The sequence below is a fragment of the Cavia porcellus genome, unplaced genomic scaffold, assembly GCF_034190915.1.
Source record: "Cavia porcellus strain 051 isolate PalLab524CR breed Dunkin Hartley unplaced genomic scaffold, mCavPor4.1 scaffold_4, whole genome shotgun sequence".
NCBI lineage: Eukaryota > Metazoa > Chordata > Mammalia > Rodentia > Caviidae > Cavia > Cavia porcellus.
In genome coordinates, this window is record NW_026947487.1 from 64,387,345 (window position 1) to 64,411,015 (window position 23,671).

The 23,671-nt window shown below is 40.0% G+C and overlaps 2 protein-coding genes across 3 annotated transcripts in view; one reads left to right on the forward strand and one right to left on the reverse strand.

Moving 5' to 3' along the window:
• The window catches only part of LOC134475546 (uncharacterized), a 60,511-nt gene extending 43,161 nt beyond the window's left edge, over positions 1 to 17,350 (reverse strand). Inside the window, exons 1-7 of the mRNA XM_063246670.1 lie at positions 17,318 to 17,350; positions 15,728 to 15,863; positions 15,149 to 15,345; positions 14,487 to 15,066; positions 11,002 to 11,241; positions 9,571 to 9,698; positions 5,774 to 6,675 (exon numbers count right to left, since the gene is read on the reverse strand). Of these exons, the coding sequence (XP_063102740.1) occupies positions 11,168 to 11,241; positions 14,487 to 15,066; positions 15,149 to 15,345; positions 15,728 to 15,863; positions 17,318 to 17,350 (1,020 nt within the window). The 3' untranslated portion in view covers positions 5,774 to 6,675; positions 9,571 to 9,698; positions 11,002 to 11,167. The remainder of the gene's footprint in view (positions 1 to 5,773; positions 6,676 to 9,570; positions 9,699 to 11,001; positions 11,242 to 14,486; positions 15,067 to 15,148; positions 15,346 to 15,727; positions 15,864 to 17,317) is intronic.
• The window catches only part of Prkg2 (protein kinase cGMP-dependent 2), a 118,901-nt gene continuing 110,029 nt past the window's right edge, over positions 14,800 to 23,671 (forward strand). For both annotated transcript variants that reach the window (XM_003477674.4, XM_063247202.1), the window contains exon 1: positions 14,800 to 14,931. The gene's annotated coding sequence lies outside the window, so the exon portion shown is untranslated. The remainder of the gene's footprint in view (positions 14,932 to 23,671) is intronic.

Sequence of the window (23,671 nt, forward strand, 5' to 3'; positions counted from 1 at the left end):
AGGGCCAGAGAAGAGGGTGGAGAAGGACCACTGAGGAGATAGAACAGCAGATAAGGAAGATGCAAGACATATTCTGAGATTATAAAGTCTCAAAATCCTAAAATCTGCTAGGAGAGAAAGACAATGGTCATCAGAAGCAAAAACATATAGGTATTTTAGGGTGTGTTGTGGAGATTGGACTTTACTTGGTAGTTGGTGGGATATGGGAAGGCAGGGATCCAGTATGATCCGACTTTGCATTCCTCAAAGAGCACTGCAGATGTAAAGTGAAGATGAGGGCAAGGGTGCTGAAGGATGGACTTGGTGAATGACAATGGAAACAGGGCAGGTGAGTGCAGGCGGGGCCTTAAGTAGGGTAAAGGCTATGGAAATAGAATCTGGGTAGGTGTAAGAGGTGTACAAACTGGAGTGGGCAAGACTTGATGACTAGATATGAGGGTGTGGTGAGAGGTGGGCATTCAGAAAGTTTCTAAATTTATGTCTAGGAGGTAGATCAAGGGTAATGGCTATGTTCCAGAAGAGAAAACCAAGGAACGGCTGTGGGGGCAATGATGGAACAAATTGAGAGCAATGGGCAAAATCAGTCTTTTGGGATATTTTGGGTACGAGGTGACTGCATTCTTTTTGAGAAGAGAATATGTTGGAAGACTTTCCTTGTAAAACTTCTCAGGAAAAGGCATTTTTTCCTATGTGTTTTTAATTACATTCATGCTTTTGTTGTCTGTTTAATATCTTATACGTTGGTACTCTCTTTATCCCCTAGAAAATCTGCATTTTCTTGTCCCAATCAATGGTGACAAATGGTGTCCACCTAACAAAGCTCAGTGGCTCTGGTCAGTATAACTACTCTTTCTGAGGAGCCCACGCCCAACAGGTCTCTCAGTTTGTTCTTTAATCATCTCCTCCTTTCTGCCGGCTGCTATTGGACCCAATACACCAACCCACTGTAGTATATACATGTGCCCTCAGCCCTCAAAGGGCAATTTCCCTTGCTCCAGAATCTACAGTGGTTTCCTAATTGCTATTTCTATTTCTAATATTTTCCTTTGTGACCTTTCTGACTCACACTATTGCCAGAGCAGCCTTTGGGCAACACAGTGTTGGTCATATTGCTTTATTACTTGTAGATATCAGTAGCTCTTCAGTGTTACCCTGGCTTTTCATAATTTGTTTTAGGCTATTTTCTAGACACAGTGAATTACTCTATACCACATAAACGATGATCCAATCAATGTTAAATTATGTGGTTCAAAGACATTCTGATTCATTGGTTTATGATTCTGCATTTTATTTCAGCTAAAGATTTAGACAGGTAGAAAGAGGGCTCCTAGCTCCTCTCCAACAGACTCCAAAAGTAACTATGTGGGGTTGAACTGCATTCCCACTTAAGATATATGGAAACTCTAATCTGTGGTACTTGTGAACATGACCTGACTTGGAAATGAGTCTTTACAAATTTAAGATGAGCTCCTAAGGGTGGATGCTCAACTAGTAGAGCAAGTATCCTGTGGAAAGAGGAATTTTTGACATAAAGAGAATGCTTTGCCATGAAAAAACCAGAGACTAAAGTTCTGTGATACAATCTAAGTCAGTGACTGATACCTGTGACCAGAAGCTAGGAAGAGGCAAAGGATTCTCTCTCACAGGTTTTAAAGGGGCCCTGGGAATGCCACCTTCTTCAGATATCTAGTTTCTAGAATGGTGAGACATGTATTTCTGGTGTTTTAAGCACCCATCTGCGCTATATTTAATACAGCAGTCCTGATGCATCTTATGGGATACAGTGTGGCCCTGTGACTTGTCATCTCCCAGATCCAGCCTGTTGAGTGGATGCAGCTGTGCTGGTGGCACTGTATCTGCATGTCAGGGAGCCTCACATTGGGTACAAGTGCCACTCATGTGCTTTTATGTGAAACCTATGTGTACCAGAAATGAAGGATTTATAATCCACTGGCTTTTGTGCAAGAGGATATTTACAAACATACTCTTTAGACCCTTAATCCAAATTTGATGTTGTAAAGCTGTAATGTCACAGAGCGGAGAATCCACAGCACACTTGGTGTCACTGAATCATATCTGCACTCCAGGTCACTGCCAAACCCACTTTCGTGTTGCTTCACTTACTGACAAAAACTGTGAAATTTCTCTGTCTTATGCTCCCACATTTACTTTTGTCTTTTTTTTGGTATTGTGAGGTGTTGCAAAGGAGTCATATTTGAACAGAAACTATCTAATGTCTGACCTTAGTAAGGACACTATGATATTTTACTAGATTTTATCAAGTTAGCCTTACTTCCTTGACACTCTGCTTTTTAAGATTCCTTGCTTTTGGATGCATGGCTCTTTTTACCTAGAATGTATACCCTGTTTATTTCCACCTAAAAGACTTCTCTGTTATGTCAGTCAGTGCTCTAATAGGCACTATACAGATATGATCACTTTTTCATGTGTTGCCCTGAGGTTTAGTTCTACGGAGTTTAGAAACTGATAGAGTTGATTGACATTAGAACCTAGATCTTTCATACCATAAAATCAATGCTTATGTCTCTTGGTTTCTTGCAAAAAAGAGAAATGTTTCTTAATACTCCCAACCAAATATTCTCTTCCTCTATGAATTTCTTATGGAGCTTTAAAATTAATTTTAATGTCACATATATATTTTTTTTACCTAGATTTGTAGCTCAGTAATTTGCATTCTAGAAATGTTTTATTTTTGTATCTATTTGGGAAATACCACTTGTAGGAACCTAATAATATTTGTTAACTAGATTACTGTATGCTGAAGAAATGCATTCATGGATTATAGAATTATAGCACTGTCGATTACACTACACATATGGAACACAGACATTTTGCTTTTTCAATTTTGACTCTCTGGAATAAAGTTGGTTATTCCAGAATGACTTGATCAATCAGTGAATACTTGAATGGATAAGTATAGATGACGAGATGTACCTGTGGAAGTTTTCCCTCTGGATTTTACAGTGTTTGGGAACAAGTCAGAAAAGTTCATACGAAGTTCCAAGAGTTTGTGTAATCTCTATTACCTGTAGATTGAATGCAGCTACTCTATCTTCATGATGGAAATGACAATGTAATTTCATGTTCAAAAAATAAAAATATTAACATAGAGATTAAAGTATTAGTTCATATATTCGCTCACTTATATGTGGGAGTCGAGGGAACAGCAATATCCCTCCCTTTTCAATTTTTTCTTTTGCAATTATTGGCCACTGAGCTTGAGGAAGCTAATTGAGCCATTAGCTGAACCATAGAGAGTCATGGAGATAGTTGCTTTTAGTGTGGGGCTCATAAATTAGAGCAGTGGTCCACAACAGAGCATGGCCTGAATAGATTCTGGAGACTAAAGGAAGTATTAGAATGAGTATTATGGCAATGCTGAGATCTAAACTGCCTTTTTCACTTTTGTCACACTCAACATGAAGGAGATTTGCAATATACATATATGTATATTTATATATTTGTACACAAATGTTTCTCTTAAATATTTTTGGGGAATTACTTTTATGTTAACATGTAATGGTTTTATAATAGTTATTTTTGAATGAATAAACATAAAAATTCATGTTTTAATAAAATAAATATTGATAAATATAACCACCATTAAAAAAAACATTTTAGGGTCCTCAATAATTTTAAGACTATGAAAGTCTTTTAATACTAAAACTGTGAGAACCACTGAATTCGGTAAGTAAGGACCCACAAAAAGTTTCAAACCCTCATGGCATTGTAGGAAGCCCTGCAGAAGGATGTCCCTTTCTTGCTAGCATGTAGGTTGGAGGCAGCAGGGTCATTTACACAGTTAAGGATGTTTGCCTCCTTTCCTGCTTTATTCTTCTATCCTATGTCTCTTCAAGAACAGTTCTCCTGCTCTGCGGAATCTGCAGCTAGAGTTAGGAATCTCATCTCTGACCTGAAGCAAAATTCTTCTGCCCATCCCCTCTTCTGCAAATCTCTCAAAGTGTTTATCTCCTGGCACCATGGGACCTCACTTCACATAAAACCTTCCCAAGGCCAAACCATTGCAATCAGCTGCTAAGTGGTTGCTAATTGTAGTTTCTGAAATGTTCTTCAATAAAGGAGCCATTCAATAATGAAAAAAATAATTCTCTTGTTTTTGTACCAGGAATTGAACTCAGGACCTTGTGCCACTGATCTAAATCCCTGACACTGAAAAAATAATTCTTAATCATAATTGTAAAATTTAAAATAAAAATATAAAATTGAAAACATTGACCTGAAGTCATTACAACTTTTGTTAAATTGCCCCCTTTCCACAATATTAACCTCTGGTCTCACAGCTAAGTAGCATAGAGATATTTATGCACTCATTTAAGAAAAGTTTTTTGACTGTCCCGTATATGTTCAGCACACAATTTGTAAATGTTTACAAATACACAGTGTAAAAGCTCTTGTATATTCTTTGGCTGCTCCCTGGTAAATAGTCACTGAATCTCGGCTCTTATACAAGGAAATAACTAGAGACCAGCACAAACCATGCATAAAATCTTTGTTACATTTCATTAACATTGGCAGTTCTTGTAAATGGATAACATAGAATCATTAAAATGATAGTTTCCTCCCAATTAGGGTCTCCAAAGGCAGGCTACATGTGTAAGTCATGAAGTCAGTGACAAATAGAAAGAAAGAGAGATACAGACAGAAACACACACACACACACACACACACACACACACACACACAGAGAGAGAGAGAGAGAGAGAGAAAGAGAGAGAGAGAGACAGAGACAGAGACAGAGACAGAGACAGAGACAGAGACTATAGTTTAGGTTAATCTACAGTTACTCCCATTAGTGTGGTCAGGAAATGCAGGCACATAATGGCATCTGACAATGTGCTAGGGCTACAAAACCTGTTTCAAGGCTTCCTCCTGCAAAATGCTGGCTACACACAGGTCTGGAAGTGATTTATTATTTGCTGTCTTGGAACACATGGTTGTGCCTGGCATGCTGGCATCAAATGAGCTCATGTAGTGGGACAAAAAATTTGAAAAACAATTTGACCCAATGAAGGACTGACACTAAACAGGATTTTCAATTACCCTTATTTCAGGGGAAAACTATTGCTTACATATTAAATGAAACCTCTAGCATCTGGAGGACTTTCTGGAAGGAAGAATCAGTTACAGGCAGTCTGCATTTGGGAAATGAGACAATTTTATATCTTCAATGAGGTCCTAATGGATCAGGTCCTTTTGAATGGCTACATTGAAGAGATAAATGTAGTGAAGTCAGCTTTCTGCTGTTTTAGTAGATGGGCAAATAATAGCCCCTATCTGTATGGCATAATACTCTAAAAGATCCAAGTGAAACGCTCAGATTACTTTCATTACTTTGGTGGAAAAATTGTCACTGCTTCCAATGCAAACTAGTGTGTAACACGACATAAATAACAAATAAACCAAAAGTAAAAACAAGACACTATTGTAAAACAATTCTATCACTTCAGGTGTTGCTAGATAGGCATGAGTGTTCATTTAAAATTTGTATTTAGGGATGGGTTCATAGAGCTGTTGCTATGTGACATTTCTATTTGCTGAGAAGCATAACATATGGGTGCCTAAGTAGCTAATTACCTCTGGTTACTGCACATCAGTTGAAAATGTGGGTCAGAGTATCCCTAACGTTCCAGAGCTGGGATGCATTCTGAAGAAAAGTTATGATTGGGTAGGTTTTTCACATCATTCTTGTATTCACTGAAACTCAGAGTGATTCCCATGAAGAAGAACTCACCTCAGGAGCAATGGAGTTCACGGTCCACTCCTAATACGGGCCCAGGAACACATCGTTGCAAAGAGCCTTGATAAGAGGCTCTGTCAAGTTGTGACCCTGTAGGAATGGGCTTGGAGGCTAAGATGAAGCTGTATGTGAGGGTGTCTGGAGTGCACATGCACACTCACACATACACATACATGTGTTCTTCTCCAGCTAGCTTACCTGGACACTCAGCTCAATTCTGCAAATAAGAACATATCAGGAGCCTTGAAATTCAGTGTGATCCCTGGTATCAAGAAGCTTCTAAAAAATGTAGGGTAGAATCTCACCCGCAGTCCTGCTGGGCTGGAATATGCATTTTCACAATGACGAGATGTGTACTACAGCTTGAGGAGCACTGGCTTAGGGTCTCCTTATATTTCTGATAAGCACCTTCTTAAGACAAGTTACAAAATGCAGCTCTGACATCTTGGAGAGCATGTTAAAGATCCAAGGATTGGGGGCTGGGGATTTAGCTCAGCGGCATAAGCACCTGCCTTGTAAGCAGGTGGTCGTGAGTTTGATCCCTGGTACCAGTAAAAATGAAAAAGACAAAAAAAAAAAAAAAAGGATCCAAGGATTTGCCGGGAAGGCACTGGGAAGGCACTGGACGTGGAGCTCTTTCATGAGCTTATGTATTCTAACTTTTGCAGATTCTACGTCTACCACATGTTAACCACATAAAAATATACTGACATCCCATTCACATTTCAAGCATACGTATTTTGAAAAAGATATAACTTGAAATTTTGAGTTTTGATATGAATTATTTCTTTTGTTTTCTGAAGTAAAATTGATTCTATTGTGTATATATCACCGAATGAGGGGCTTCTTTCCAGGTTGTTGGTGTCCTGAACAAAAAATTCCCATGTGTATTATTCCTGAAATGAAAGTTTAAAGAGGAAAAGGTTTGTTATTTTCAGTACAGCAAAGAGCTTCAAAAACTGACAAACTAAATTTAGCAGGATTTTCATAGAGTACTTAGTACCTAGGTGACACTGACACCAAGAAATCACAGTAGTAAACTCCTTAGCATTACCAGAGGGGTCACACAATCTGACCCGGCGAGGTCCCATGCTAACCTTCCCTGGGCTGTCCTGGGTCACCTTCTCCTTATTCCCCATCCCTAACCTCATGGACTCTCTCTGTCCCTGAAATGCACCAAACTCCTTCTTGGCCACGTACTTGCTCTTTCCTCTGCCCTCTCCCTGGCATGTTCCTCCCCTCCATCATCTTGCATTGAGCTTCACATCATCATCCAGGCCTTATTCTTTAAGTAGCGCTCTCCACTCAACCTGTATCATCCTTCTCTACAGTCATCAAAACACTTCTTGAGATTGAAAAATGTCTCATTATGTGCATGTTTATTTTCTGACTTTCCTCCCCCAGAGTTTTCTTTACTATTTCCTTTGTTCAAATATTCTACTTCTATTCTCCATCTTTTGCACCAGTAAACATTATCATTTATTTATTTTTAGTATTTTTATATGTATATGGGCTTTGCAAAGTGAGCATTATTGTATTTTACAGTCTTTTTAATTTATGCAAAGGATATTGTGCTATATATGCAGATACCATGTTTTTCCATTTTCTACAAGATACTATATTTTAAAGAAATGCTCTTTTATTTTCTCAGTATCTGATCTGCTATTGTTAAGGAATATGTGGCACATATCCACCAATAATATCCACCTGTCCTCTCAGAGATGGACACTCAGGTGCCCTATTCATCTAACCACAACAACAGAAATGAGGTTACAATAGACACCTTTCCCCTCGTGGATCTATATGAGCATTTTTCCAGGATATACAGTACACTCAGACGTGGAACCATTGATGGACTGGTACATATGTATAATTTGAGTAAATATTGCCAAGTGGCTCTCTAGAATCGCTTTACTGGTCTAATCTGCTACCGCTGGCCCAGAATTTAAGTTTAGGAGAACAGACTTGAGACTGGAGGGGGAATGGCATAATTTTGAAGTAACAATTTGAGAGAGAATAAGAAGGCACCTGCAATTCTGGGCAATAAAAGGGGGAAGTAAATCATGGTGTTAGTTAAGTGTAAGCTGATGTAGTCCTTTAGATAAGAAGGTGAGGTGTGTGGGCAAATTGGAGGACGCTGATGCAAGGATGGGGACAGATCTAGCAGAGAACTCACCCTGAATTTCGCTATGTCTTCACTATAATGCATTTTCCTAATAAAACGACCCCTTGGCAGATCTTTTAGTCTGTGAAGGAGTTGGTCTTCTGTCTGTAGAATAGCCAGCTTTTCTCTTTTTTCCTACAGGACCAAAGATTTTATCTCTTTTTTGAAAAAATCTTTTCTGTGCATTCATGTTGTTGCCTCAGGTTTAATTTCCATGATCACTGAAGCAAGGACTCATGCTCGCCTGTGATAGGCCCATATCTATCTTTCCCACTAACATTTGTTGTCTAAATTTAAGAAAGGGAACGTGGGAAGCAGGCTTTCTCTAGGATGGGCTCTTGTATTTCTTAAGACATAAAATTAGGATAAGACAACAAGACTGAAATAACGCACTGCTCTAAACTGTTAAGGAGTAGAGTGAAGACACAGAAAAATAGGAAATGAAAAAGTTAAAGGTCCCCATGAACAAAGACATGTGAAGAGGAAATAGTTAAGCAAATAAACTTGAAGAGTAAAAGGCAGTCGACACATATTACAACATCTTAGCTTGGGTTCCCTAATGTAGAAACAGAAGGCTTTGTTCAGGGTATTAGCCTATGGCAGCAGGAATAAGCAAAAGAGAGGGATATGGAGAAGCAGAAGGAGAGAGTGACAGAAGGAGGGAAGGTGCGAGAGGCACAGAGACAGTGAGAAAGCAAGAGAACAAGAGAGCAACAGAGAGAGACAGAGACAGAGACAGAGACAGAGACAGAGACAGAGACAGACAGAGAGAGTCAGAGAGAGACTGAATGCAGATTCAAGGTGGTGCATTCCAATCTGTCTTTAGTGTCTCTAGAAACAAAACTAGTAGCTGAGTCACCCAAGGCAGCAAGAAATACAGAAATATTGCACCTTTGAACAGCTTCTGGGTGGGCAGGAAGAGTGAACAATTTTTCTGTTGTCTTCGTCCTGGCTCCTGTTTCTCAGTGGTCAAAAGCAACTCTACTGGGCATTAATTTCACTGTGTTTTTGGGTTGTGATTTGGTCCTTCCAGGCAGCAGCTGGGGAAGCCAAAGCTTCTGTGGGTTCAGTCAGGTCAGAGCAGAGGACTAGAGCTACTGAGGCCTCCTCTTTGGTAAGTGTAACCCTCAGCCCTAGGGAGGATGAGGTCAATGACACCATTAACAACTTTGCAACCACGGGGATGGCGAATTCATTGCAAGGACTCTGGAGACAAACAGGGCCAAGCTGTACTCGGGGACATATGTACATTATTAAAATCAGTAATGTCAGTGGAAATTCCGGGCATGATTGATGGAGTCTATGGACAAAGGTGACTGAAGTGTAGGATTTGGATATGGTACGATTAAGTGGTTTAAAAGCCACAGTATTGGATGGTAGCCTTTGAAGTAGTATAGAGTGGTGGGATGTCAAACACTGGGAACCTGGTGAATAATTAGTATACACTGGCTATATTGTTTAATGAGCACTCATAATTGGAAAAAATTCACGGTTTAGGAAAGTTGATGCAGATAAAACTACAATATTATACATATTTACTTATGTTTAGGTGCTTGGTAGCAAAATTACTTAACCATTAAATAAGTAGATTAATTTCAAATTAAGTACTATCATTTTAAACAATTACCTGTATTCCAGAAGGAAAATAAAAAGTATGCTCCCAGTTCTACAGATTTGCAGAAGGATCAGTATAAATCTTCTGGGTAGTAAGTTATGGCTGTCTAATCAACACCAGGATTGGTCTTTCTGTGCATGCTGGGAGAGGTAAACAAAGATGAACCAAATGTTAACCATGTCCCCAAGGTGTTACAGTGTGGCAGGAGAAATAAGAAATACAGACAGAAAGCAATAATACAACATAGAAAGTGAAGAGTAGGGCAAAATGCTGCTGAAAAAAAGGGCAGGGATGGGGAAGTTCTGAAGACTAGTCAGACATGTAGAAGTAATGGTTAAAGCTAGGAGAAGTGGGGAGGAGGGATTAAGGACAGAGCGGTGGAAAAACTCAGACAGAATGGGAGTGGAGGTAAGGGATGGAGGACATTCAACAGGAGCACCCGCAAGACTGGCCAGTTCAAGATGGAGGACATATGGCAGCTGTAGCTACTGCTTGGAGGGTAAAGGAGAATGATCCCAGTGCTGTGCCTGGAAGGCTGTACCAGTGTGACATTAGTAATGAGCTCCCATGAAGGACTTGGACACTAGATAAGTATCTCTTTTAAGTATCTGGTATCTTGGCCAATAGTTTTTCAAAAAGAAAATACAACAGCAGACTAAGGAGTCTAATTTTTAAAATTGTCTTTTATATCACAAAGAGATTTGAGTATGCATGTTTTGGAGATACAAGACAATACCACAAAGTCCGTGCTGTGCAGTGTAGTAGGGGAAGTAGGTTGAAGGTCTTTGTTAGTGAGGCAGCACACTGCAGTATATTATAAAGGACAGAACTGCTCACTGCTGGTCCATGGGCGGCAAACAAGAAGCTGCATCAAGGGGAATAGAGGAATCCAGGTTGCAGGGAGGTTAGACACATGAAAATGGTGTGACGTAATCAATTGGGCTTGCTTCAGAACCATGTCAAGTGATGCTGAAACCTAAAAAAGCAAGTCTTAAGAGCAAATAATGATTTTCTTTGGTTAGGGTTGGGCAAAGCCAATCAACAAGTACATTGACCAGCCTTAGCACTTGCAATAGCTGCTCATGGGGCCTGAGTGGTAAAATAAGCATGTGAAAGATTGAATGAGAGAAGGGTGCAAAACTTAAGAGATGGTGAGAGGATGGAGTGCAAACCAGCAAGGCAATGGTTCTGTCCCTCTCTTGACCCCAGGAGATCTGCTGGTACACAAAAGGGTGCTCAGCTTGAGCTTGGGAGGCTCTGAGCTGAAGTTCAAATGATGGGAGCCCAGGGCTGATCTGATCTGTGTTCAACTGTAACTGCAGGGCTTCCTGTGTGGAAATCAATTCCCAGAAAACAAGACTCAGGATGGATGAATTTAAACTGAAATTAGTAGTCCAGGAGCTTTGAAGTCTGAATGCAGCACAGAAGTGTTGCTGGACTTACCTATTCCTAGCTCAGCCCCTCGGATGTGGTTCTCTGGGAAAGTAGGCCAAATAGAGATTTCTGAGAAACACAGAGTCTGCTGGAGGACTTGTCTAGTCGCGTGCACAACAAAGAGAAGAAGACCTTTCATCTTTCTCCTGTCCCTAGGTTTCCTTTAGCTTTGACGTCATGAGAACCCTAGCCCTGTGCTGGCAAGGTTCGGTAGAGACCAGACACCCAGTGTCTGGAGCGGTGGCCAACCTGGTAGAAAGGAGAAGGTTTATTCATAAACACATGTTCTGCACTGTGCCAGGCCCAGAGACACATCTCAGAGGAGCTTGGAGGGGCCTGTTTGCCTCGGTCAGTGATGGAGAAGCGGCAGTGGCTTATGGCTTCTCACTCTTTTGAGAGGCAGGAAAGACCAGGCTCTTAGGTTCTGGAATGACACAGGTTAGCCTTGCAACTTATTAGCCCTGTAAATCTGATCAGCTATTTAACTCCTTGAACTTGCATTCTGAAGTCTGCTTGCCTCTTCTGGGGGAAAAGAGTAAATGAAAATTTGTATGGAAATCTTTACCACACAGTGCAGAGTCAGACTTCACACAGTTTCCTCTGCCTGTTGGGGCTTCCTTCTAATCCTCTAAGCATCACTCATCTGGTTTTCTTGGAGAAGGCAGCCTGGAGTCCCTGCATCTGACTTTGGATTTCCTGCCTAAATTTATTTCACCTTCGCCTCCTTGCTTGAGTATTCACTTCTCAAAGAAAGCAATCCCAAAGAGGTCAGGGTCACACCCTGAAGAGCTCCTGCCAACTACCTGTGGTAATTCCTCCTGTTCCCTGCTTTCAGAGGTGGGCTTTTGACTTAACTTAGACTAATGGTGGGTGTGAAATTCATGAGAAAGATTTCCCCATTCTTGAAAAGAAGCACATTCTGCTGCCTTCAGACACTGTCAAGACTGAACTAGTGGCAGCTGCTCCAGCCATCTGACACCTCAGGTGGGGATACTAGGGACCAAACTGGCACAGTAGGAATGGCTAGGGAATAACAGAGATAACTCAGAGCCACCCTTTTGTGTACCAGCAGATCTCCTTGGCTCAGGACAATACTGAATTTACCACCTGCAACCTTCTGACCTTGGGACTCCATGCCATCTGAAATAATAAATTTCTTTTATCATTCAGGTATTTTAGATTGCGTTAATTATTAATGGCAGCCTCCCATGTCTTATGACCCTGTATTTTTTTCCTTTATAGCTTTCTTCATGAGTACGATACAAAATTGTGGGAAACCAATGGCCACCGTTAGATTTTTAACAGTCTATTACATTAAAAGATACATTGCTGTAAGTCCCCTTCAAAATACTCTCCTTGGCTTTGAAGACACTTGTTACACCATTCTTGCTACTTATCTGAGGCAGTTCTGAAAATCCTCTTTTGTGACTGTCTTTAGTTGTTCTGTTGTGGCTTCCTCATTGTTCAATATCAATTCAAAGTGCTTACTCTCCATGGTTGTTTTGACTTTGGGGAAAAGCCACAAGTCATGCATTGGGGAGGACACTGGATGAAAACACTTTGTACTGTTTTTAGGAGCCTGTCTTTCCGTTGGATGGCACTTGAGAGCAGCATCCAAAATAGTTCTGATTACACGTCACAAAGACACTCACGAAAGAGGACTTGCAGAACTGCTCCAGAGAGCCACAGGAGTGATGACAGGATCGAATCGAAGGGGAATATTTTAAGGGGAATCAATGGCAATGTGTTTTACTATAGCAAATATTTTAAAATTTAAATATACATTTTATTTTTCAGTAGTCCTCTATTTATCAAATATGTGTGGTTACTTTTGTGTTTACTTGTTTCATGTCTGCCTCCCGCACTAGATTTTAAGTTGACAGAGATGACAAATTAATTTATTCCACACTGAGCTCCCAGTTTTTGGCACTAAGCCTAAGATAGAATAGCTAATGAAAGACTTTGTTGAAAGATGGAATAAAGGATTAAAGAAATGGTTCCTAGCCCTTGGCCTTCTCCACCTCCTCCTTCTCCTTCAACTTCAGTGTGGTGGAGCAGGCAGAGCACAGAATTGCTAAGAGAGAACCTAAATTCCTAACACTCCCACCTGGAGAGCATGTGTACCCCAGGGACTCTTCAAGTTTTTACCTCAATGTACACTAAGAAAGGACAAAAAGTGGGCGCTGCGCACACACACATACAGTGAATGGAAACGAAAAATTTAAAAAATATACACTTATTCTTCCTTGGTTATGCATTCTGCTTTCTAGTCCATATTATTTTTTTAAGTGGAAACTTTGAGTCATTGCATCAATTTCCTCACTTAGTAACTAGCAACCCACAGTTAAAACATGACCTGGATTACAAGAAATGTAATAAAAAATTTCCTAATTTCCTCATCTTTGTCTTTAAGTGCATGGAAATTGTCCACTGGCTTAAATCAGGGAGTTAGTAACGATCTGAGGAGATCAGGCCTGTTCAGGGTGGTATGGCCCTAGACGTAATGATCTAACTAATCACACTTTCCTGTGAAATTCTTCTCCCTGCTCTTCCTGACTAGGCTTTACTGGTGGCCAGCATTAATGTACAGATTCTGCCTTAAGATCATGAAAAAGTACTTTGTACTTTTTCTTATTTTTCTCCAGTCAGCACAAAAACAAACAGCACTATATTCTTCCTCCTCGGAAACTTAATGGTCCCATTCAACAAGTTTGCCCTGGGCTTGCTTCTCTATAAGGGAAGGTATGTAATGGTGTATACTGGTGCACAGGAGCCCACTCCCACCGTGTGGTTTAAATCCCAGGAGGGCTGGGCTCTAGACGCACAGTGAAAAATAGATCTTCACTGTACCTCCCTCGCAGTCCTCAACACAGAAACTGCCCTTGTGCTCGGTGGGTTTGCCAGTGAAATTCCTCTGGGGGCAACAGGAAAGGGAGAAAGCCACTTGGCAACCTCACAACTCCAGAGCACAGCAAATAATGCAGTGCGGGGTATCTACACCCATATCCTGCAACATAGACATAGATATCTATCTCCATAATGAATGCCTCAGGAAAAAGACTTGTACTTACTCAAAAGGTGAGAGGAGTGTGATAAATACCTTGCTTGGGTGGTTAAGAAAGCTGTCTGCCAAAGACCTACAGATTGGATTCCGGAGATATAACCTCTGTCCCTTGAAACTCGGATCAGCCACTGTCCCCAGCATCACGTGAACTGACAAACTAGATGCAAGTAGGGCTCTGGAGTGTGGGAAAAGCGAGTTGTCCCAGGGTCATAGTCTCCTAGCGGGGCGCGGGCCTGAGAGGGGAACCAGGGCAGGGTGCGCGCGCCTGTGTGCGACTGGGGAGGGCGGCAGGGTGGAGAGCGCCTGCAGTAAAGCAGCCTAGAGGGACCAAGGACTAGGAGGGAAGGAAAGGATGAACCTCATTCCGCACACTTGAAATAGAAACAATAACATTTCAAAAATGCTTACAGCCACGATGTTATCGCCCTACCTGAGTTGCCTCCCTCTGGAGGGTATGGAGTATAAAGTGCAGAATGCGGCGGCTGCCACCAGCGTGTCTGAGAGTCAAGGTTCGGGCTGGCGTGGGTGCGCGCGCCCGTGGCTCCACCTTTAGGGACGCGGCTTTGGGCTCTCCACGCCACAGCCCCGGCTGACCCCCGCCCTCCTCCCGCGCCCTCCTTCCTGCCCCCTCCCCGCCTGCCTCCTCCACGCTGGCCCCGGCGGAGCAGCCCCAGCCGCCAGCCCGCCGCAACGCTCGCCGAGTCCCCGCCCGCGCTCCCGCCCGCGGCCCGGGCCCTCGCTGCGCACCTCGCGCCTGGGGCCGGCGGAGCGGACCTGCGCTGGGCTCGCGCGCCGCGGGTGGCTGGGAGGGCGCAGCGGCGAGGACGCGAGCCGCAGGAGACCAGCTGCGCACCTGGAAAGTTACCCGCGATCTGGTGAGGTTCGCGGGCTATGGGGCTTGAGTCCCGGGGCGCACGGGGTTGGGGGGACAAGGTCGGGCACACGCGTGTGCACGCTTTACGACGCACGGTGTGCGCCCCGGCTCCACACCCAGCTGTACCTTGTGTGTGCTGTTTGAGTATGGACGTGTGGACGCGTGGCGTTCGCTCAGTGGGGCAGCGGTCTGTCGGTGTCGCGGTTCCCCTTGGCTACAGCAGTCTCCCCAGTGCTGCTCTGGGCTGGGGGTTTGGCGGCGCGGTCGCGGTCGCGGTCTGCGCTCCAGGCTTTGCCTAGCCGATCTCTGGGTAGTTGCGAGAAGAGGAGCACGCGGGCAAGGACTTTTACAAGTCCTTGTAAACTTGTGTGGGTGTCCTGGGTCCCTTTCAGCGTCGTGAGGCGCGTCCACGTTTCTGCATTTCATAGTGATAACAACAACAAAAAAAAAAGAGCTGACAAATGAAAACAAGAAATCAGCCTCTTTGAGGACGAGGGGAAAAGAAATGCGTTGAGGTACAAGGGAACATTCTCCAACGTTTTGATTTTCTTTTTCTGAACAACCGTTGAGGCCAGAGCTCAGAATAGAAAGAGATTGTGAAGGCAGAATAATGAGGTGGAAAGGATGATGCGCAGACAATTTGGCTTCTGGATCGTCGTGTCGTTCCCTTAATTTCCAGGGGGCATTTTTTCCCCCTTAAATAGACGAAGAGAGCAACATACACCTGCTGGCCTCGCCACCTCCATAGGAACCGTTCCTTAGGAATTGTGCCTTTTCTTTACAAGTTTCTATCTCACGCCTGGAGAAGGGAGTCGTCCCACATACATACAGCAGCTGTTGCGGCTGCCCCTGTTTAGTTTTGCACAGTGGGGTATGAACAGATATGGTGGAGAATTCTCCGGAAATCTGGAGACTGATTTCCCCACTGAAATGCTGTATTATTAAGAATGAGCAACATACAGAGATGAGGCCTGGTAATCTTCATCTTTTACATGGAATATTTAACTCTAGTTAGGCAGAATCACTAGAAGTGAAGCTAATGAGAATCACCTCGCAAGAAAGATATATGTTATCTGGATGTCTCCCAAGTCTTATGATCTCATATTGTCTTATTTCTTTTTGGGTATTTTGCTGTTATCTCCTCCTCTTCTCCAGTGCTTTAATTTTCTTTTTATTCATTGATTCGTTATCCTGGGTTTATGGACAGTCACACTTCTGCTCTTCTAAAAATCCTTTGGATGACCCACCACACCATCTTGAAGTTCCTAGTCTCCACATCAGCTCTTTCTGTAGTCCTCTGTAACTAGTTTCTTGCCTGACTCTTCTACAAAAGCCTAAAGTCAGTGCTTTTCCCTTTGCTCTTATTTTCCTTGGACAGGTCTGGTATTTGAGCTGTAGCTTATTCCTTTCTTGGAAACTCTTATGCCCACTGCCTCTGTGATAGTGTTTTTAGATCTCTTGTTTGTATAACCATTCATTTTCTTTTGTTGTTTGCTTCTCCACCTCTTCGACAAAATCCAGTTACCAGTGTGTTCATACACAGTCATAGACACATTGCTTTCTATTTTTTCTTTTAATGATCTCATCTACTAAGGGGACTTAAAGTCTTATGTTTCTAGGACAGTCTCTTGACTTCCCATCTTTGTGTATTGGTACACATTTCCACTTTGATGATCTCATATAGTCAGATTCCACTTGTACAAATCCTGATGTATTGCTGTCCCCATAGAGCATATTCATTCTTCTGCCTTGTTTCATTGTCACAGAGACTGGCCAGTGGAGGTGCCCTATGTGTCATGTTGGAAAGAGGAAGTAAATAATGTGCAGTGAAAAATGCTACTTTCCTCCAAGCCTTCCAAGGTTTTAAAAAATAGTTGGAATCATTTTGTCTCCTGTTGTGCGCACATGCATTTATTTCCCGTACTAGAGGCTTTATCTTGTTCCACCCTCTCGTTTTAACACCAAACACTCTACATCTTTTCTAACTTTAAGCAAAGCCATAGCTTCTACCACTTCTTCCTTCTTCTTTCCAGTCTCATATAATCCCAAACCCTTCCTCGTATCTTCACAATCAATCTCTGGAGTACTTTTTCAGCTTCAACTCTTCAACTTCCAGTTATGTGTTCTTTTCTGCTCCTTACATCTAGATCTCCCTTTGTTTTCATTATCTAGTGGCTCATTTCTTACTGCTTACTAAACCTCTCTAACTTAAATTTTACAGGTTCCTCAAAATCATGTCCATCCTCCAGATTGTTCCTCCTATTGGTTAATGATACGATCTTTTACCCAGTTTCTACAAAATCAAGTCACAAATCTTTATTCTGTTTCTTGGGTTATCATTGAAATTCCAAACCGATAAATCTCCTGACCTTTACCTACCAACCTACCTTTCTGTATGTTCCCTGTTTATCTGTAAACATAGTACCTGAAAATAGCTGAATGAAATCTGCCACATTTGGCAATCCAAATATAGGATATGGAGCATTCCTATAATTCACTGTGAACATTCTTCTGGGAGAGAGGGGACTTCAAAGCTAGACTCGAGGATAGTTGAAACTTTGGTTCAGTAAACTCCTAAGATTGCGTGCCAAGAGGAAATTATTCTCCAAATGAAGATGCTGTGAACAGAGAAAACAAGAAGTGGTTTCAAAACTGAGCCCCGGGTCAATAGTCACAAGGTCATGTAGGCAGACACTTTTAATTGTGGCACTGTTGTGGAAATTAGTAGTTTTTCACAAGGACATTTTTGTGTGTTTTGCTTCAGGGAGAAGTAGAAATTTATATATCCAATGATGGTTAATTATTTTCTCAGTGTGCTATGGTGAGACAAGCTAATGGTAGCAATAAAGTGATATGCCTCAATTTTGCATACACTTAGAATTACATGTAGAAGAATTTGGGTGTTGACTCTGGGATGGCCTTGGTCTAGTACTTACAACTTCTTGGATAAGCACAAAAGCTTTTTAGTTTTCCATACTTCCTTTAAACTCCTTTCACTTGATTCCATATTTATTTCCAAGCAATTATTTTACTAAAGGAGAAATATCACCATGTAACTTAAAAAAAAACTTGGCTTACATTAAAATCCAGAAACCACAACGTGGCATATAAAATTTTCCAGAATCTTACCCAATATCTTACTTTTTTAGCTTTATTACTCATCCCTTTTCTTCCACCCTTCATGCCTTCTAATCTGTTCCCTGAATATGTTATCATTTTTCTTACATTCATTTTTTTTAGTATATGTCTTTTAAACAAGTTAATGGACTTTCTATCTTAGAGCACTTTTAGTTTTACAGGAAAACTGGTTAAAAAATAAAACTTCCTATATATACCCCCAGCACAGTTTCCCCTTTTCTTATGGTCTTTTTTTTTTTTTTTTTTTTCTTTTTCGGTTTTTTTTTATCGGTACCAGGGATCGAACTCACGACCGCCTGCTTGCAAGTCAGGAGCTTATGCCGCTGAGCTAAATCCCCAGCCCTTTTCTTATGGTCTTACAACAGCATCATGCATTTGTTACAATTGAGGAATCAGTGTTGCTAAATTACTATTTTTAATGAAAGCTCCTAGTTTGCATTAGGGATTATTCCTTGTATTGTACTTCTCATAGGTCTTGCAATGTGAATGGTGACACTTATTTACCATTACAGTATCATACTGTATATTTTCACTGCCCTAAACATCTGTTGTCCTGGTGTTCCACTCTTTTATTCCTCTTTTTTTCTCCCAAACTCCTGACAACCACTGATCTTTTTTGTCTTTAATCTGTCTTCCAGAATGCCATATAGTGAGAGTTACAGGTTTTTCAAATTGAAAATATTTCATATTAGAAATATAGTGCTTCTATATCTCTTCACTGGTTGTTGTTACTTTTTACTATTGAATAAGATTCCATTATATGGATGTACTATGGTTTTGTTTATCATTAACCCATGGAAGGCCGTCATTGCTTCCAAGTTTATGCAATTACAAATAAATCTTGTATAAACATTTACTTGCAGGTTTTAGTGAAGACACGCCTTTCTTATAAGTTGAGTGAGTACCAAGAAGCATGATTCACTTAGGAAAAAAACTGACACCCTGCCTTTCAGAGTAGCCACATCATAGAACATCCCACTAGCAATGACTGAGAGTTCCTGTTGCTCCACATTCTTACCAGCATTTCTTGGTGTCAGTGTTTTGCCGTTTTAATCTATACAGAGCCATTTCCTTCTTGTTTTAATTTGAAATTTTCTAATGGTGCTGACATTGAGCAACTTTTTATATGGTTATTTGCCATCTGTAAATCTTTGGTGAGATGTCTCTCCAGCTCTTTTGCCCATTTTTCAGAGAATTTTTTTCAAGTATTAAGATTGCCTCCTTTATTAGATAGATTTTGCAAGTACTTCCCCAATCTGTGGCTTCTTTTTTTATTTTCTTCCTTTGAACAGATGTTTTTAAAGTCAAATAAGTTTGGATCACCAGTTTCTCCTTTTACAAGTCCTACTTTCAGTCTTTTACCCCACTCCCCATAATCTGCAAACCCCAAATCACCTAAATTTTCTCTTACATTGTCTTCTAGGAGTTTAATAATTTTGGGTGATATGCTAGGCCTGTGGTCCACTTTGAGTTAGTTTTTGTGAAAGATGGAAAGCCTCTGTCTATGTTTTTTCATTTGAATGTCTATTTTTTCCTGTATAATTTGTTAGAGACTATTTTTCCATTTATTTGCATTTACTTCTTGGTTAAGGACCAGTTAAGAATATCATTTAGCTGTATTTCTGGCTTTCTCTTCTGTCTCACTGATGCATGTACTTCTCTATTTTTTCACTAGGCCCTTTATAGTCACTTCCATTTTCTAGACTGTCTTGATTAGTATAACTTATTAGGAAGTCTCAAAGTTGGGTGCAGTCAGTTCTCTGACTTTGTACTCCTATAATATTGTATTGATTTAGTTCTTTATTTTTGGAGACAAGGTTCACTATGTGGTTCAGGGTAACCTTGCGCTTGCTGTAGTCCTCCTGCTTCAGCCTTCTAAGTGCTGGGATTACATGTATGCATCACCATGCCCCTTGATTTAGTACTTTTTTTGATGAATAAATTTTTCTACTAAGATAAATTATTTTGTTGGGAAAATATTTTTAACAACAACAATAATAATTAATATTACACGTACTTTATGCTAGGCACTGTTAAATTCTTTTGAGTGATCTCATTTAACTTTCTAAAGACTGGAAGTGGTGTGCAACAGTATTTTATCTATCTGTCCATCTATGTGTTTGTCTCTCTCTTCTGTGGTTGATCATTATCTGCTGCAAGGCGTAGATCCACTAAGCAACGGACTCAGACTGGGACTCTTAGCCACCATTAAACTATCTCCCATATTTACAGGTAGATCTATAGCTACACATACATATAAATTAGTGGGTATGCTTGTGAGTATATTTGTACCAGATTCCAGATGGGTAGAGAAAGAAAGAGATTTTTTAGATCAGAGCCAAGAATTTGGCTTCATATTGTTTTAGAAAAAAAGACAGAATAAAGCCTAGCTTCTCCCACACTGATTGCCAGGTGTTAAAGGGTTTGGAAGAGCGTTTGCAGAACCTTTCTCTTTTTTTATGTGTCTCTTCTGTTTGTCATTTGGTGGCTCAGATTTCCTAAATGACAAGCAAATTAATATAATAATAACATTTATTATTGCATAGTCTTTTCTTCTTAATAAGTGGCACTATTTATTCTTCTCTCTCATCCTTTAGTGTGGAAGAATATCACCTTTCCAAAAAATGAATTGTTTTATCTTCAGAAATAGTAATTACTAGATACATAATTATCTAATTACATTTTGGTCTAAGAATTTCACTGCATTATCTGAAAATAAATGGGGCACCTGAGGGAATCACATCCTTGCAATGCTGGACTGGCTTTATGTCATTTGAAATGATTTTTCCTTATCTCCATCTTTTGATATGGCTTGCTTCCTAGGCTGCTCTTATGGAATGATTTTCTTTTCTAAATGGAGGATGTACTTCAGATAGAGCAAAAATTCCCTCCCCCAAGGAAATATTTGCCTTTTAAAAGGCCTTTTGTCTGGAAGGCATCTAGTTTACTAGACTTAGTGTCCCACCCAGAAATGATCTCTTCTGGGCTTCCAAGAGGTCAACACTTTAAATGGCTGTCTCCAGCCCTACCATATGAAAAGAACTACTGTTTGATGTGTGCTATATAGAGGCATTATAGACATTGTACTTTATAAACACAATTTGCATAATAGCCTTACAACATAGATATAGGTCTATCCATTTTATAGACAAGAATAGTTAATCAGAGAGATAATCCATGGAAAGTTGGGGCAGGACAGATGGCTTTCTAACATTTAGTGACCTGTTGCTCATGTTAATGACTCTGTTGCTCATGTTAAGTTCAGTCTTTAGCTCCAAAGTCATTTCTGTTTTTCTTTCTTTCTTTCTTTCTTTTTTTTTTTCTGTACGGTGATCCAATTTAGGAACTTGCTCTTGCCAGGCAGGTGCTATGCCACTGAATTATATCCCTGGCCCTTCAAAGTCATTTCTTATTGCATCATGGATTGCGTTTTGAATATAAGAATGGTTTTAATAACCTGTAGCTGCTGGATTGATGAGGCAGCACCTTAATAGTTCACTTCTCTTTGTGGCTATAATCAATATTTTAAAAATAGGTTATCTTTGGGACTCACACAGGTAACACAGTGAACTCATGAAGTTTTAAGAAGCCAGAAACTCTAAATCTGGACTTCAGAGACAGCAAAATTTAAACAGGTTAACTAAGAAATCAGACTAGTAGTAAGCCACTTAGTAATTTATTTATCTTAAATTAGTGACTTGGAAGATGTTACTTTGATTTCATCCTACTTTGAAAGTCGAAAATAGCTTAAAAGATGTATACAGCCTCTAATTTGACTTCATTAAAACCAGAGAATTGTCGATGTTTGGAAAGAATTTAATACCCTTTGACTAATTGAGCTTCAGGTTTGTAAAACCTTTGGATTGCAATAGAAGTTTTTAAAGGCCATTCTTGGAATAAGAATAGTGCTAAGCCTTTTCTTAATTAGAATGTTAAAACTGTTTTCTCTGTCAAATTCCAAGTGCGAATCCTTAAAAGGATATGCCTCTGATATAGTATATGACACTTAATTAGATCTTAGTAAACAACTGTTCCATGAACAAAGAATGAGCTGCTAGTTTAATATTAAATTTAAATGTGTTTATATTTGATTTTGTTCTTTACAAAGTATTTTTTCTTTCTCCTTGGCCTGAACAAGTCTTGTCTATCAAACAAAAAAGATGTCTAGAAGACAGCTCATTGATACATATTAAAAATTTGTGTTCATGTTAGTTTAAAGTACCTTTGGGAGTGTCTTTCTTATGCTTGCAATTTAGAATCCCATTCAAGCTTATTCTCAGGTCTCAACTTAGCATCTTTGAATTACTTATTCAAGATGAAAGTTTGTCCAGGGCTACTTCTTCAAATTTTAGTCTCCTAAACCTTCTTATACATGCTTAATACATAGGAATAGTAAGTGCTGTCAAGTGAACAGAAACTTAAAGGTTGTATTTGCTACATCTCTGCAATATATTAAAGTAATTCTCTGTAAGCTGATGTTTATGAATGATTATTTTTAATTCTATGAGGAATGTATCACATTTCTGCACAATTAGTTTTATGAGTATATTTATTTTCTGTTTGTACTATTCATCTTAAGCAACTTGCATGGATTATTTGATTGTGTTTATTTGAAACTTAGAAGTTGTGTTACATCTTTATATCTATATCTTTCTGATTGCTAAGTGTAAGTACTTTATTTCTATCTGAGTTTGAAATTTAGAAGGGAGGAATGGCAAGAGTATGAGGGTTATAAAACTGTAGTTTCATCCTTTCTGCTTGTAGATAATTAGAAGTGATTCAGGCTTAGTTTTCTGTAATTCTTCTTGGGTTATGTTTACCAAAAACTGCATTTGCAAAAATATTAAGTTTAAATAGGTAGCCTAAGAAACTATCAGCTCTATGGGAATCAATCATATCAGTGTTTTCCAAACTTTACCAATTTGAGTTTGCTTTTCATAATCTTACTCATATGTGCTTATTACCTATATTTATTTATAGATATTTATATTGATTTGAATTAGCAAACCTAAAATACCTATTTTAACTCCTAGTTAAGTAGTAATATCAATTCATTGTGCTTATTGTTTATATATTTTAGTAAATGTTAAAATAAATAGCTGTTGAGCTAGAAAAAAAAATTCTGAATGAACTAAAATCACCTCCCATGGTTCCTGATCTTTCTGTCATGTCTGAGAATTGCAGCATCAGTGGTTACTTTGGGACCTCATTAAGGATTTTTCAGTAGGGAGAGAATAAAGCTTCACGTCATAGGTCAGCATACTTTGGACAATCTTGACTTTAGGCTCTAAAGTAAAGAATGTAGAAAAATCTCCATGCCCCTGTTTCCTTCTAGAGACCACAATTTAGAAAGTTTTTTTTCTTTTCTTTTTAAACAATAACCAGTATCAGGAATACATCATTACTAGCACCTACAACAGGAGAGAAGTGCTAACAAAGCAACACCAAGTCTGCCACGGCCTTGCTCAGAATGCAGATGTGTTATTTGCTAAATCCGGAGAAGCTTTCTTACTGTTGTAGTTGCACAAGGGGCTGTGAGAGTTGTGACATTTCCAAGCTTCTGTTGCTGTACCTGCTCCTTTGTGTCTTATCTTTTGCCATGC